Source organism: Aquila chrysaetos, chromosome 2 (assembly GCF_900496995.4).
Source record: "Aquila chrysaetos chrysaetos chromosome 2, bAquChr1.4, whole genome shotgun sequence".
In the NCBI taxonomy this organism is placed as follows: domain Eukaryota; kingdom Metazoa; phylum Chordata; class Aves; order Accipitriformes; family Accipitridae; genus Aquila; species Aquila chrysaetos.
In genome coordinates, this window is record NC_044005.1 from 43030394 (window position 1) to 43047689 (window position 17296).

Genomic DNA, 17296 nt, shown 5'->3' on the forward strand with positions numbered 1-17296 from the left:
ATACATGTATTGAAGTCCTAAAATGTAATTCTTTGAAGCAGATAAGAAAGCAAAGCTATGCTTAGGATGGCCACAGCAATGCAGAGGTGAGAGAGAGCCCTTGGTCTTCCCCTCCAAAATACCTAAGACTTGAGCCAGAACTGTCAACACCCAGATAGGGGAAACATGTGGGCATGTGGGAGATTTAAATTCAAATCTGTACTTGGCAGAGCAGAAGAACTTACAACTAGTCTTGAACTTCTTGGAAAAATTATTTAATTGTCTAGTTGTTGGGTGCAGGTCTTCTGGCAGGGATCTGGTCTCTGGTTTGGACCCCTGTCCACAGTGGTGCTCTGGGAATGCCTGTCACTGACAGCTGATGACAAGATGGGGGAGAACACAGAATGTGGTATGTTTGATAAGACACTGTGTGATCTAGGGCACTGTAAAACTTCTTGGCATTGGTTTCAGTGATTTTTTTTTTTTTTTTTTTTTTTTTTTGTATGCTTAAGAAGAGCAGACGTACAGATGTAGGTGGTAGACAAGGTTTTTGAAATTCTCATAATTTCAGATTCTCTAGCATCAAATTTAGGTGTGAGTGGCATTTTAGATGCATAAGTCTCTTGTGGGTTTAGCTTAAAGTTCATATTAATGATCTTCATTGCAAGCAGCATGGGTATAATGAACTGTGCAAAATAATTGCAGACAGAATGTTTAGGTACATCCTTCACGCAGAGAGCTGAGCTCCCTAAACTACCTGAAGCGAAAAAATTTTTTTTAACTTCACTGCTTATAACAATGGCATGTGTATGAAAATATCTTGTTTATGCACTTTCTTCTTGTGATTGATTTGTGATCTTTGCTCCTTGTCCCCAGTGCTCCATCCTTTGGGGTATTAGTGAAGTGAATACTTAGGGAGTTTAAAAAGGATAGGGTGTATTTTAAGCATTTTTGAACAATAATTTATTTTCTAAAACAATGTATTTGTTTATATGCCCTGTGGGTTAAAATTGTAGATCTTCCAGTCTTTGAGGCCTTAAGGAAACTGGGAATAATTTTGGCATTCCCAAAATATCTGTGGTTAGGGATTATGCATGATGAAGCAACTGCTAAACTAAATTGCTGGCTTACAGATGAACTTGGGAACTGGACAGGCACAGAGATGTGGATTAAAGAGACTTTTTCTCTGTATTCAGGAGTGTGAATAATTTGTGGGTGTTTAACGCTGCCAAGTCTCTGAATTAACCTCTTAGTTATGAAGCAGATGAGACTCCATGGTGTGGAGTATGAGGATGGGTAGGCAATTCCATGCTGGGCAGTGTCTTCAGGGTCTTATTGTTGATACTGTCTTTGTTTTGCCCATGGAGACTCTGGGCAGAAGTAGGCGTACTTTCTGACATACTGTGCACAGATTGACATAATCACTGACTTGTTTGTCACCGTTTGTGTGAAATGATGAAATAATGAATACAGTCTTTTCCTTGCTGTGTACAGTGAAGTGAGAAAGTGAGAGCTCTGCTTGCATTCAGGAAAAAATATGCATGCCCTAATGAGACTGGGCTGAATGCCTGTCCTTCGCCAAGGGAGGTTTAAACTGCATCATGAGGAGAGTGCACAGCAATCAAGTGTGGGATAGATCCCTGCATCCTCTTTGAACTGTTCAGAGTCATGGGAGTCATTTCCTTTTTGGGATGACTTCTCTCAGGTACAGAGCATTTCTGAATTGCCTGTCCTTTGTCCTCCAAAGAATAAATAACCAATGTAGGTGTTATATTCTGTTACTTTATGCATCTCTGACACTGCTTATTGCAGTATCTCTGTGCCTTTTAGAGACGCAATGCACAGGCTCTTACTGTTCACCTCTAGCATAAACATTCCAACACCATCTTCTAGATGAAAAGTATTTGGAGAGAAAGCGCACTCCATCAAAAATCATGTAGGATGTCTGTAGCAGATCTGAAAGGAAAATGATGATCTTCTGACATTTTCCTGTTTTAGAGCCATAGGAGCATTATCTGTCCTTCAGAACACCCCTACCTCCCAAATTTTGTTGTTCTCCTCCAAAGCATGAAGAGAACGGCCATGTCGGTTTTCTGGATGTTGTCAGACCATAATTGACTCTCAGGATGGGGAGTCAGTTCAGAACAAACAAGATCTCCTGCTCCTAATATAACATCTAGACCATGCACTGCAGCTCTAGTGCAATTCAATAAAGAGCAGGTGACTCTTGTTGTGGTGTCTGTTCCATGTATTCTCATAGTGTTCAGATTGATGCCACTGAGCAGTCCACAGGCAGGGTAGGCAAACTGTCAGACCTGGGTTCCTCCCATAAGTCGCAGACCAGAATTCTCTCCACAATGAGTAGTCTTGTTTGCATGTGCCTTTTCAGTGGCAGTGAGGGGGAAAGAAATAATTATTTCTTTATTTGTAAGCTAGGAGAATAACTAGAATTTTTGTGGTTGAAAAGACATTTATCAGCTCTTTCTCTGGTGTCACCTCACCAGTCAGTTGTACCCAGCATATGTGCTGAAGAGGTCATAAAGCAGTTAAGTGCCTCAGTTTGAAAAGAAGTGACAGTTGGTACAGAAGAAGAGGGCATGTGGAATGGGAATGAAAAGACTAAAACATAAATAGCAGGAGCTATAGGCATATAGAGTATTTTGAGACCTTCTGTCACTTCTCTGTCTGTCTCTTTGTCAATACCTGCAGATTCCAGTTTAGTTGCTTTCTTAAAGTCACGACGTGGTGGCAATGAAGGCCAGAAAAAGGAATTAAAAATGGAACGGAACAGACTGGAGGAGTTTGCGGAATCTCTGCCTGTGGCTCGGCATGGTGTAGGATCATCTCTTTCCACGCAGGAGTCAGGTCTGGAAGAATCTGTAAGGAAGGAAGAAAATATGAAGGTAAAATTCACAGGTAAGAGACAAAGTACGTGTTTTAATGTTCTCAACATAAATGTAAGGTTTGTGTGGTGTTTGCATCAATCCAGATTGGATTGATGTGACACTTTGTTAGTTATCCAACGCAGAATTTTATCATGATATTTTAAAAATACATATATTTTGGGTTCAAGAAAGAACATCTCTGTTATTTCTAGCTGGGCTGCGTAGATTAGAAGGGTGATATGCTGTGTAATGGAGGTGAGCTATTCAGTGGAAGATCTTGCTTTGTTTTTGAAATTTGTTCTGAGGTCTCTGAAGGGAAAATGTGTTTTAAACTAGGTATCAATGCTCTTCTGTTCAGTCGTGTGGACAGGGAAACAGAAGAGTGTGGTAGTGAGATTCAGCTGCTGCTTGAATAATTTCTTTTAACTGGGACCGGTTGGGGACAAGAGGGTGTTGGGTAGATAAGAGTTAGTGATTTGCTCTCAGGATAGCATGGAGATGACAGTCAATCTCACTTCAGGGAAACTGCTCATATAGTGCATGTATGTCTTATCATGACACTGCTCCTGAAGGCCCCACTCTGTGGCTTGTATCTCAGAGCCCATGCCGTGATTTCCATAGGATACAGTTCTTTTCTTTGTGCTGTGGATGGAGGGATGTGTTAAGGCATAGAGTGTTCTTCCGCTTTTTTGGAAGAATTGTACAGAGCTGTTGCCTCTTATGACAGAACTCTTTAATATTCAATATATGCCTGTATGAGGAGAAAGCTGCTTTATCCCCAGCAGCTAGAGCAACCCATATGTTCTCATGGCAGAGGAAAGTGTTTTCCCCTTAAGATTCTGTTCTTATTGTTGCTTTTCTCACTGCAGTTTTTTCTTAGCCATTTCTTTTTCTCTGTTGGGATTTTAGGCTTCCATTCTCATCTTTCACACACTTTTGTTCGTAGCATGTCTCTCTCCTCATTAGCATGCTTCCCCCCCCCCAGTTTCCTGTCAATTTTTGGCTGTCTCCATCTCTTGATCTCTCTTCTGATGCATTCTTTGTGTCCCAGTGCAACGTGCAGACTGATTAAAGAGGTCTCTGAATCACTCCTGGATTTCAGCTTGGTGTTTGCAAGAGATAAAAACCGTTTACCATTTTCTTGATGAGAGGGATGAGTCTGTGAGTGTGTGTGTGTACACGTGCTGATTAGCCTTTTATTGAGGAAAATGCTTCACTGAACAGTCCTTTTGCTGTTTCTCCCTAAGTTTTACTTTTCCATGAATCCATCTTAATCAAAAGGACTATTTTTAGTTCCTTTTAGTTCAGAACAATCGAGTGCACAAATAGCACCAGGTTAAGTGACATTCTTTTACTCATCTGGGAGCAATAGAAGCAGGTTGTTCAGAAGATTGTAGTAGTGCTCTTGGGAATACCTCCGTGTTCAGGGTGTCGTGTGCTGACAGCATCTTTTGCTTCCCATGGAAGACTGCACAGGAAAGGAGAAGAGGAGTTTTCCCAGGATATTTGAAATAACAAAGAAAGGGTGAGCTGGAACACAGTTACAAAACTAAGGGAAGCCTTTCCAGCACATGAGTTTATGCCTGCAGCCCATTTTGGCCAACAGGAGATGTAAAAATATTAATTTGACATTAGCACTTAGTGCTGGGATTTTGCATCTGTTTGTGCTCAGAAGTAAACTCATCATGAATAACCTAGCAGAAATGGTCATTCTGAATTTCCCCAGGGAGAGAATGGTGACACAAAGCAATGGGATTGCTCAAAAGTCAAACCTGCTTCGCTAATGAGATAAAAGGTTATGGTTTCTAATAAACAGGATGCTGAAGCCTTTATCCAGCAACTTGTAATCTTATCAAATGGAAAAGTAAATTCTGGCACTGAGACAAAAGGAGAAGCAAACCAGAAAGGGAAGAGGTTGGGTAATAGCCTTTAATATAACCCAAGTCTGAAAAAGTTCAGTGCAAATGTTGCATTCACGCTGTCAGCTTGTGTTTTTGTAGAGGGATTTCTCGGTAACTGAACAATCTGTGGATGCCTTGGAATATATATCCGTCTTTTCTTGTTGACAAGATCATAATACTAAGGGCTGGTGGTAATATGCGTAATCCTATTCATAGAATGATTAACTCAACCCTATCAGTTTAGTGATTAATGGAGAAAAAAACTATTTGTTGAATTACAAATGTCAATAGATTTCATTTTTCTGCTGATTTTATTTCCTCTAGTTTTGCACCTACCACCCACAAACATTCCACTTTCTTACATTTGAGATGCTTTTTTCTTCTCTTCAATTAAAATGTGTGCTGAGCCTTTGGCTGAAATTCTGCGGAACAGCTTTCTGACTGAGGAATATAACTCTGTGCTTGGTTCCTTGCCTGACTCAATACCACATTGATCATAAGGGTGAAGCCTCATCCTAGAAAGGATGAGTGCCCTTCCTGAAAGTTTATCTGCTAATTGGAGGAAAATAAAAGGTTAGGTTTCAGGCCAGTTATCAGCAGGAAAAGATCTGATGAAAGAAGAGCGTCTCAGTGGAACTCATTGTTCCTTGCAAGAGAAGACCAGAGCACTAGGATTACTAGCTGCAAGGCAAATGAGTTCTGGGCTGCTCCAGCAGGAGTGATGCTGCTGCTTTTCATGCCCTCAGACTGACTGTTCCTGTCCTTATGTGTGATTTCTGTTGAGATAGCAAAGACTTCTTAGCTCATCTCTTCTCATGCCGGTATGGGATAGTATCCTAGTAGCAAAGCATTACCTTTCCCGGTGTTCAGATAATTTCTAGTTACATCTCTCCTGTCCCTTCACTTGTGAGATTCTTCCACATGCTGTCTGTCTCTTTCCTAGGGCAACTCTTGTGATGTCAGGCATAAATGTCTTGTTTCTCAAATTCTTCTAGTCAAAGCTCTTTATAGTTAAATCAGTAATTGCTTCCTTTAGTACTTGCACCTTTGAAATTCTTGTTAAACTGTCCAGTTTCCCCACTGAGCTGTTTCTCAGGCAAGCTGTGTAAATTTTCAGCTGTTCTGATCTTTTCTTCCCAAGCTGATCTCAAGCCTTTAGAGGGGGACACAGAATGAGGAGCAGCGTCGCAAATACATGGTATGGAATACCCCTTTGGCCAGTTTGGGTCAGCTGTCCTGGCTGTGTCCCCTCCCAATTTCTTGTGCCCCTCCAGCCTTCTTGCTGGCTGGGCATGAGAAGCTGAAAAATCCTTGACTTAGTCTAAACACTACTTAGCAACAACTGAAAACCTCAGTGTGTTATCAACATTCTTCTTATACTGAATCCAAGACATAACACTATACCAGCTGCTAGAAAGAAAATTAACTCTATCCCAGCCGAAACCAGGACAACATGAATAGTAGTGTTTGTGCTCTTTCCAGTGTATATACGCTGAAATCATATTGGCTTCCAATAATTTGCTTGGACCTCTCTGCATTAATACTTTTGAATCGTTTCACATCTCTCCTAACAGCCCCCTCCTTGGATGATATTAGTTTGCTTTCTCAAAAGTAGGGTTGATACTATTTTTCTGCCCTGGTTCTGATCACTTTGCCTTATTTGTGTCCTGACTTCTGTTCAACTTCTCCCAAATTAGCCTTGTCTGTGAATTTCATTACAGTGCTGTTTACTTCCTCTTCTAGCTCTCAAGAAAGATGAAAACTGCTTTAAACCTTTGATGTTTATGCATCAGCCAACAGTCAGTTTGAAAATTGTTTTCTTCTTATTTTACATGAATGCTATATTTGATGCAGTCTTTAAGCCAAGTAGGTTGGCAAAGAGGGAATAGTATTTTCTTCATCCCTTCCTTGGAAGGTTGACTGCCATTTTTCCCCCCCAACAAAGATGATGATCTGCCTGTGAAGCCCAAGAAGGAATGGATACACATGGACAATGTGGAGTTTGAGAAACTGGAATGGATGAAAGATTTGCCCTCGCCCCGGCAGAAGAAAACCAAAAAGGTTTGAAAGCAGAAGTTTATATTTTTCATGTTTGTGTCTGGATAATGTTTCTCAGCAGTAACAGTTTTGAAGTTCAAAAACTAGTCCTCTGGTTACTCAATCTGTAAGATTTCATCAGGCTGAGAGATTCCCCAGTTTCTTCCACAGGGTGGGATGATACGTGGTCGATTCAGTCTGTAGTGCTCAAGAGAGCTAGGAAGTGAGAGTCTATCAACTGTAATCTGGGATGAAACAGGTCTGAGAGCTAAGAAAAAAAGGAAAGAGGGGAGTAAATTTTTTTTTTTTTTTTTAAGAATTTGAGGCCTGACCTGGGGAGTTTTTGAACTGTCACCTTCCAGCAGTTGATGTAAGAAGTGGTATTTTAAGTGATGAATGGAGTGGAAGGCAATAGAAATAATCCTTTTCTCCCTCCACCCTTTTGTTGTAGGGAATGCAAGCTCGATTCAGTTTAAAAGGAGAATTGATTCCTGCAGATGCTGATTTACCGACACATCTAGGCCTGCATCACCATGGAGAAGAGGCAGAGGTAGGTGTAATATAGTAGAAAGGACACACCCATTTCAGTTTTCTGTGTTTGATTTGGCAGATTCCTTTTGTGTCAAGGCTTTTTAGTGACAAAAAACTTAGGAAAGTGCAGATGGGTGACTTTCTTTTGAAACAAGCTCCTGAAGAGAAGTTGGGTCTGCATGCATTAACTGCTCTCTTTAATGCCATTAAGGATCTGCGATGTTGGAAAAAGGTGCACATACATCCTTTTCTTAAGAAGTTCAGTCTTCTCCTGTCGCATCAATGATTAGACTCTCTTTTGCAGTTGCCATAAAGCAGCAAACAATGTTGCATTGCAGTTTATCTCCTGTTATGCAGTATTTTACAGTTAAAATAAGAGTAAGGGGCCTGTTTTTACCTATAGCTGAGGGGGGGGTTGTTTGTTTGGTTTGGGTTTTTTGGCTTTTGTTTCTTTGTTTGTTTTCCCCCATTTAGAGAGCTGGTTATTCTCTCCAAGAGCTCTTTCATTTGTCTCGCAGCCAAGTTACTCAACAGAGGACACTGGCTCTACAGGTCTTGGGTCGTATTGTTCAAAAGGTAAGTTGCTTTCTATGGAATTCCTCCCCATAATTCAAGTTTCTGGTGGATCAGGGCCCAGATTCTCTGGTACTAGTTGTTTGCTTTCTACTATTCAGTGAAGGTGAGCAAAATCACAAGCAGGACATTCTTTTTTGCTGAGGATCTCCTTACTGTTAGAAAAGTTAAGTGTTGGAACATAGCAAACTGAGTTTCAGGTTTCTCTCGAGGGAGATGCTTCCAAGTGTTATTCAGCAGCAGTGCTGCAACTTCAGTTCTGTTGTTGCTTTGGACACAAATTATTTTTTTGGTGTTACTTTTGTGACAAACCTATCCTTGGCAATGACCCTTTCACTCCTGTTGTCTGAGTCAGCTTCATGATGTGTGTTTTCTGTAGGAGGTGAGAATGAACCATCCTACTCATAGAGCGACGTGCCAATAGCATAAAGCAAAATGAATATTTACTTCTGTGCACGTCTCCACCTAACTCTTAGGGGAAGTGCTGACCTTCCCTCCAATGGCAGTGGAGGCAGAGAAGAAGAAACAGTGTGATTTAGAGAAGAATGATGGGGCAGAACAGGGTGAAGTCAGAAGATGAGTCCAGACTTTAGAAAGAAAGGTTTCCTGCATTGAGGAACTGGAATTGGGTGCCTCTGTAGAGTGGAAGGAGGAGAAAATAAAGGAAAAAAAACCTGCACGCGGTTTAGCTGCTTTACCGTAGAAATGGGAAGAGGCAAACATGCAGAATGTTGAGATGTACCCAGTTGAGATGAGACAGCTTTAACACTTGCTCTGTGTGGCATACATTTCAGGCCAGGGCTGGAGAGTTTGCTTCCTCTTTGAAGGGCAGCATTCTGCGTCTGCTGCTTGATGCTGGGTTTCTCTTCTTGCTGCGCTTCTCACTGGATGATGCAGTGGATAATGTCATGGCAGCATCTGTTGGTGCTCTTCGGGCTCTGCTGGTGTCACTCGATGATGAGGTGAGACAATCATTAAGTGCCTGGGTTTGGGTTTGACTTCATGCTGAGCTGTTTACAGGAATCAGAATGAGAAGACATGGTAAGTAGCTTGAACAAAGGCTTGCTGAATGGGTTAGCTTAATGGTCAATAGAATGCCATTGCTGTGCTTTGGGGCAGACAAGGGAGTGTGTTATCCCAGTTTGAGACATTCAGACATCTTTTCTCCTGTTTGAATTAGCTCTGCCCCATGATAAAATTCAGTGCAGGCTGCTGAATTTCTCTTCCTTTTGACATCTTTACAATCTAGATCAGGTGACTACTAATGTGTGTACAATTTAGGTTTTTTTAATATGGCCTCTTATGTTGTTGGCTTGTTGTTTTGTAGTTTTCCTACTTCTGAACAGATTAAATATTCTCCCTGCTTCTCATTATGCCTCATAATGATGCTGTTTTCTTTTTCTCTCATTGTCCATTTTCTGCTGTTCTCCTGTGCTTTTCTTACGCTGATAAATACCTAATTTCACCTTCTCATGTGTCTATTTTCCCCTTGATGCTTTTCTTCCTGTTAGAAGGTTGAAACTTTTTTTGGGTGTTCAGAGATACTAGAGAGCCATGAGCAGCAAGATTAAGATGTCTTCCTGATTGGACAGAAGCAGTCTGTGGGCTGTGTTTCAAGTTCCTTCCATGAGAGCTGCTCCTGTGTCAGACTGCAAGGGTCTGGTGATAGAGAAGAGTGGGTAGATCTCAAGAAGCCCCCTGCGACTTCTCCCAGGCCTTTAGAGCTGTCCCTCGTGGGGAGGCAAGAGAAATTAAGCACGAGGTAGCTTTCTCCACATCTTGCTCCTTTTCTAAGCTGTAAGCCTAATGGTGTTCTGCTAGATGAGTCCTGCCCACCCATGGTAGGTAATTAATGCTATGAATCAGCTTCTTAATGTGCTTCTCTTTCTTCTGGTATTGCTCTGGTTTATAACTGTCTGCAGTGCTCTCGTTCTCAGATTGAAGCTTGTGGTGTGATGTCTTGTATAGGCAGAGATTGCTGACTCTCTTGATGCCAAAAGCAGCACTGTGAGTGCTGTATCGGTATATTTTCTCATTTGGAGACTGCTTCCTAGAGTCTTGTGCTGCCGAGTTTCAAAAGGTCTCTGAGGAAGGGACAGGGCTGGAAGTCTGGTCTTTTGCTCCAGGATTTGTAGACAAACAGGATTTATCCCCACTATAAACACAGGAGATCAACACGCATAAAAATCATGGTGTCTGAAGGTTTTGTTCATTCATCAATGGCTGTGGGAAGGAAGCACCTTTCTCTTTGTTTGCTTTGAAGACCCAGATATTCTGTCTTGTGCTTTTCCTTTTCTTGGTGGAAGGAAGGCTGTAGTCCCAAACTCTGTATTCCAGATGGACTCATAGCTTCATCTCCTAAAGTCAGGCCTCTTCTGACCATGTCATTCACTCACTCACCAACCTTGTTTAATATTGCTTTTTTTAATTAATGTCTGATAATAACTTGCGCTTCCTTGGCACTTGCATTTGAAGTTTTTCAAAACAGCTCAGGGTTTAGTTGAAGTCTACCACTTCTTTTCTGACTAATGTGATAGTTATTTCTGATTGCCAGTTCAGGAAATGGAAATTTAAAGCAGTTAAGTAGTGCAAGCATTCGATTTGACTGTCTTTTATAGTCTAAAACATTGTGGGGGAAGTAGGTCTGCTACGGGAGCAATCCCCTCTCTGAACAGTTGAAAACTCACTTATTGCAGTATTGCCCTAGAACCTGAGAGTATCTGATGCTGTCATTAGCTATGAACAAAAAAGAGGGTTTTTATTTGCTGAAGCTGAGGATTGTTCAAACAAAAGCCAAACAAACATGAACAAATACACCAGGCAGTCTTTATTTTAACATACCAATTCTTACATGACTGTTCTGTATTATTTGTGACCTAAGTTCCACACAGATCCAGAAATGGGGATAGAGCCAATAAATGCCAAATTCCAGTTTAACTTCTAGGTGGTTTATTTATTAATTTTTATGTTAACATTTTCCAGTTAAGCTGCATTTCTGCTACTTGTATAGTGAATTTAATTCACCTCACAGTAATTGCTTTTCATGGTTTCCCAAGTGTGTGTGGGTCATAGGTTAAATCACTTCCCTGAAAAAGCATTGCATTCTACTTGTACACGTTTAGAATACCCTTTATTGTGTTCCTATTTTCCTAGTGTTAGGTGGGAATCAATAAAGCATTCTGTAATCAAAAGCATCCTTGAACATTTTTTGTCTTCCGTGATTTCTTTGTGTGAGTTTTTTTTATGTGCTTTTACTTTCCTTATAGAAATATCTTGATTGGACTTTCTCGTGGTACCAAGGAATGGCTGCATTCCCCTTTGTCCCCAACAATGAGGAGGAAGAGGAGGAGGAAGAGGAAGAATTAAGTGGAACAAAGAAGTCTCAAGATAAAAAATTAAAGGATGAAAACAAGCCAGATCCAGATGTGGCCCGATACGATGTTGTAAAGGTAAGCACAGAGACCTGAAATCTTTTTAGGAAAATAGGCCCTGCACAGTGGCTGTGTGCGCTGTTGAAACATCTACCCTTCCCTGTATGCTGTTAAGAACATTCTGAACAAGAATTAGAACTCTTCCCTGGCTGTTGGATATTATGTTTCTGTCATATATTATCAGGAGGGTGATTTTATTGATCTCTAAAAATGTTGAGACTTGACCTGTGTGATTTCAGTATCATTAAGTATCTCTTAACTTCCTCTAGGGAAATTGGCAACAAGCACACTGATGACCTTGTAAGACTTGCTGAAAGTCTGCATACAGACATGGTTTTTAAGCTCACTTACCTGAGCTAAAAGTGAAGAGGTTCCAGCCATTATTAAAGTGTCCGTATACACTTTTGTAAGTTAAACATGAGCATTACAGCTAGATAGTTCAGAACTAGTTTTGTACAATGACATTCTTTTTGTATTTGATGTATGGTGGCTACTTAGCATTTCCCCAATTTCATTCTTCGTATTTGCATTTCTCAGAGTTACAGCATTTGGAAGGAATTCCTCACATATTTAAGCCTAATCCCACGTTCCTGATACGAGATCTAAAAATAGCAATCTTTACCTCAAACTCAGCCTTGGTGGAGCTGATGCAACTCTCTTGCCTGCTGTAATCACTAAAACCTGTGAGCACATCACTTAGCCCATGTGCTTGAGCCTGTGTTCGAATGGCACTTGGTTAAAAGCTTCACTGGACAAATGAATTACTGTACTTGGGCATCTGATCTTGTTTAAAGGCTTCATAATTTCAGATGTATTCTAGTAGGTGACACTGTTTAAAAAGCTTAACAGAAGAGTTGTAGATAGAAGATGTGAGATCAGTTTGTGATTCTGGAAACAGTTGTATGGTTCAGCATAATGGATTTTAACTTGTTCCAAGTGGCCTGAACTCAGAAGATACTTGGGATAAAATTCTCCACTGTTCCAGTTGTGAAATTACATTTCACACCTACTTATTGGCTGTTACAATCCAATTACTCCACACAGTTAGAAAAGGAGTATTTAAACTAGCAGCTGAATTCTGTCGGGCCTAGAACTACAACCTTGCTTGGCTGCAACTTTTTAGAAGTATTGGTACTACGAACTCAGTTATTATGGAGTTGCCTTTTCTCAGAACTAGGAATGCATAATGCTGTCACTTAAACTGAAGATTTGTTTCCTGGCACTGCCACTGATCACAGTCTTCTACTTTGTGAACCATAAAATAAAAATCACATCATCCCTCTGCATCTCTCTTTTCCTACTGCAAAATAGGAATTCATGTCTGTTCTCTGCTTCTCTCAGCTTTCTCTGATATACCAGGTACTATCAGACAGTGCTGCATTAGCTGGAGGTGGTGTCTAGCCAAAATGATTCAAGGAGCATGAGAACCCTTTTCACCTACGTTAGGTTTTAGTAGTCCTTTATAGGGAAGGTTATTTTCCTATTCCCTGTTACTTACAGTTTCATGCTCTGGAAAACACAAGTATCCAAACCCCACCAGTGACCGCTGGTCTGATTCACAACAAAAGTTCAGTTGTTCTTGCTCTCTTGAGCTAACTCTTGCTCATTTGCTAGCGTAGCAGCTCCACAGAAACTTATTTCTTTGCTTCCCCACTGGTAATTTTAAAACTGTCCCTCTGCAGAAGATGTACTTGACTCTGCTTTTGTCTTCCAGCAACTGCAGTTCAGAGAGCAATTGTTAAGAGAACAATGTTGAGTTTTTTGGTTGGGTTTTTTTTTTTTTTCCCCCCTTTCAGGGACTTCTGAAGACACGGATCCAGCACCGGCTGAGGTACATCCTGGAGGTGGTACGACCTGTTCCAACAGTAGTCCTGGATATACTGCACATCCTCACCCACATAGCAAGGCACTCCTCTGAAGCATGTAACCAGGTAAATCTCCCATTGTATGGGAGCTCAGGAATGGTAGAGAAAGGTTTGAAAAAGGGAAGAAAGAAGCAGGTAAAGTTATGGCAAGGAGATCAGACAAATGTGTGTTTTGCATGTCTTCTGCATGTCTGCATAATTGCATACCTTAAGTTATTTGTGCTGCCTGCTGTTTCTCTGCAGCTGCTTGACTGTCCTCGGTTGATTGAGACCGTTGTCAGGGAATTTCTCCCTACTCAGTGGGATCCCCAAGTGGCTGAACCAGGGTGTTTACTGAGCAGCCTCCATGGAGTTGCTTGCGCCACTGCTATGAAGTTCATCAGGGTGTTGGCATCTGGAGGCCGCAATGCAACAGCCAGGCTGGTGAGTGATTCTCAGAAGAGCTTTTCTGCTTGCAAAGACCTTTGTTCTCTATGCCTTACTTTCTAAGTAAAGATAGAGGATTGATTGGAGGTGACTCTGAGCTGAAGCTGAAACAATCATTGTGAAGAAGGTGCATATGTGTGTTTTGAAGGAATTGTTGACAGTGTCATAATAATGCCTTCTGCTGTGTATCACTAGAAGAGCTGTCTCAAGCTTTTCTCTACTTTTTTAAATTTTATGTAGCGCAGTTATGCAAAATCACATAGCACAGTTCAGTGATACTAACCAATAGCAGATGTTTAGAGCACACATTGGTGTGTGATGCTCTGTACTCACCCGTGTTCCAGTGATAGGCAGCTTAGGGCTCTATGAACCAGAGATTTAATCACTATCCTTGTGTTTTACAACCCTGGTTGAACTTCCCTGCCATTAATTTGTCTTAATAATTCTGAGGTCATTTATCAGTATTTCCAACTCCTCTTACCTACTTCTGGACAGGTTTTCCACTTCAGAGATAATTGCGTTCACTCATATAGGTCATCACACTGGTGCTATAAATGCATAACATGTACCAAGAGCAGTACCCATTACAGAGCACCTCTTTGGCGTTTTGGTTCAGTATTGTTAACAGCATCTAATAAATTGCCATCCAGGAAATTGCTAACATCAGCAGAAGAACACCAGTCTGTGCTGTAAAATACATAGAATAATGTGCTGATGATGGATAGCGGGATCTTTAAAGGCTGTAGGTGGTACCAGGAACGTAAGATAAAATCTCTGAATTTTACTCTATTTCAGGCTTTGTGTACTCTAGGTGTTTCAAGGCATGCAAAAATTGCTTACAAGGTTCATGCCACTGAGGCTTTGGTTCTGTTGCAATCTCATATGGCTTGTTACAGGCACTTAAACATGGGAATGGAAGATAATAAAAAACTAAATCAAAATCATCAATGTAGGAATTTATTTTAGCGAACAACAAAGTTCTTCCATCTTTCTCCTCTGGAAGTAAATTTGACTTTGCCCTCTGTTCTGTAGGAGGGGTGTCAGAATTCATAGTTTGATTCATCAGCTCCTTTGCTTTCTTGCTGGTGTGCACTGATTTCCCTACCAGATGTGTCTAAAGCATTTGAATTTTAAATTATCCGTAATATGTCCTTGTGTTGTGAAAAAGACATTGTTATCTCATTTGTTTAGACAGAGCACACACAAGCTTTTGTATGTGTGGGAGAGGGAAAGAGAAGCTCCTTTTTATGGTTAAGCAAAAATACCCAGTTGTTGGGGAGGATAAAAATTATTTCTAGAGAACTGCAAATGAGTCATGTCATGCTTAATTCAATACTAAAATAACCTCAGAACATTTCCAAGGCATCAAAATTCTACAATCTTATAAAAGTAATAGGCAGGAGGTACCCTATTTATAAAATAAACACAGAATCATAGAAAGATTTAGGTTGTAGGACCTCAGAAAGCCATTCAGTGTGACCTCCCAAAAAGAATATTGGCATCAATTCAGTACTTTTGTATACAGTGTTTTTCATAAGATTTATCTTTACATGTAATCTTGACTAATAGAGTTATATTTATGACTACTTAAAGAAGGATAATTATATATTTTTAAAAAATCAGCTGAATGCTGCAGAGGGCATCCAGAACAAGAGTGTGTGTGGGCTAGACAAATCTCTGTCAGGAATGATTTAGGTGTAGTTGACTTGCGTTAGGAATGGATTAGGTAACACCTAGGCATCCCTTCCAGGAATACTTCTCTCTTAATAGCCATTGACCATTTATTGATCCTTTGTAGTATGCTCCTTAAGATTACACAAGATAAAGACAGATTTGAACAGTGCAAGAGGAGTTTAGAATGAGCTGAATTGAAATCTGCAGCTCTTTTGGTGTGTCAGAGTAATGAAGTAATGATGCATGCAACTGATGTCTCTTATCCCTTTGTCTCTTTTGTTGTTTGTTCTTTTCTTTTTTGTTTGTTTGTTTTACAGCTTAACAAATTTGAAATGAAAAGTCGGTTAAGTCGATTTATAGCTGAAGACCCGCTGGATCTGCTCCTGCCAAGGGAAGAAGCCATCAGGCTAAGCACCGAAGCCTTCCGGTTGTGGGCTGTGGCTGCTGGCTATGGTCAGGCCTGTGACCTCTACAGGTACAGCCCAAAGCTGGAGAAATAAGGGTGGAGGGCACAACAGAGAAAATGGACATCCTCTTCCAGAGGGACAAACACAGGGATCTCCAGGCTCAGTCTCTATTCCCTTCAGAGAGTCTTATCTCCCTTTCTCTGGCCTCCTGCAGTAAAACTCAGGGTTTCTAAAGCTATTTTTGTGGAGTATTTTCTTTTTCTGGTTCTTCTTTATCTCCTGTGTTTAAGTAGTTGTATTTTGTTGTTTCTACTCTATACTATGGGAGATCACCCTAACTTTTTAGGGCTGCATCTTTTTCCCCTTGAAGGCATGAATAATCTGTGCTTATGTGACATCAAGACACATAGTGTGCAGCACACCTAGGATTAAATCTGATGATCTAAAGGCAGTCTGTGGGCAGCAGTCACGAGGGTGCATGCTAAGTGAGGCAGACTGATGCAGACAAGCTGTATGCTGCATCGACTTTCAGTTCTTGTGCTTGACCGTCAAGGTCTGCACTGGGAGAAGTCTGACCTACCTCAAGCATTGAATCTTCTTCCTGTAACTGCACTGACTTGGAAGCACAGAGGTGCCTGTGCAGTTGCTCTGAAGAGGAGTAAAAGGGAGATCAGTATTAAGTTTCAGAAGGGAGATTCTCTCTCTGCAACAGCACGTTGTTCTCCAGCCCAATCAGGTGTATTGGTTAATAAAGAGTAAAAACTATATATTATTTTTTAGCACTGTAAATAATGTTAAGGAAAGAGAAACAGCAGAAGATTCCTTAAATTTGCATGATTATAACTGGATACTTTGCCTGAGAATTTGAGAACTAGGGAAAAAAGAATAAAATAAAAGTAGTTTTTCCAAGAGATTGTCAGAATGCTTGGAGGCAGAGTATTAGGTAGGTTCCATTCAGTTGAATTTGGAATGACACTATTCTTCCTTTGTCATCTTTCTTCTGTGTCTGTTTTCTTTTGTTATTTTGGTGGTGGTGATGGTTCTCATAATCTCATTTTAGCAGTCTTTATAAATATGTGATGGGAGGTTGTAAAGAAGATAGAGCCAGGTTCTTCCAATGATATGTAGTGAAAGTACAAGAAGCAATGGGCACAAATGGAAATACATAAAATTTCACTTAAGTGTAAGAAAAATTTTTTTACTGTGAAGGCGATCAAACACTGGAGCAGGTTGCACAGGGAGACTGTGGACTCTCCATCCTTGAAGATACTCAAAATCCAACTGGAGATGTTCCTGGGCAAACTTGCTCTAGCTGACCTGGCTTGAGCTGGGAGTTGAACTATAGATGATCTCCAGAGACCCTTTCCAACCTCATCTATTCTGTGATTCATGCTGTAGGGATCTCTACCCTGTGCTGGTGAGGATACTGCAGTCCCTGCCCGAGTTGCTCAGCACTTGCCGTGGGAAGAGCCCTATGATTGAGTTGTCTGTCCAGCGAGCTACGGCAGTAGTTACTCTGCTGATACATGTGACACAAACAGCAGGCTACACAGCAGAGCTGCAGGCCAAGCTGAGCAGGTAGGCCCT

The 17296-nt window shown here is 40.9% G+C and overlaps 1 protein-coding gene across 1 annotated transcript in view; it reads left to right on the forward strand.

Annotated features, from left to right (window-relative positions):
• Positions 1–17296, forward strand: part of RPAP1 (RNA polymerase II associated protein 1) — a 42672-nt gene that overhangs the window by 10768 nt on the left and 14608 nt on the right. Inside the window, 10 exon segments of the mRNA XM_030043353.2 lie at positions 2689–2895; positions 6711–6826; positions 7254–7352; positions 7808–7909; positions 8701–8868; positions 11173–11355; positions 13134–13268; positions 13446–13625; positions 15620–15777; positions 17108–17287. Coding sequence (XP_029899213.1) covers positions 2689–2895; positions 6711–6826; positions 7254–7352; positions 7808–7909; positions 8701–8868; positions 11173–11355; positions 13134–13268; positions 13446–13625; positions 15620–15777; positions 17108–17287 — 1528 coding nt within the window.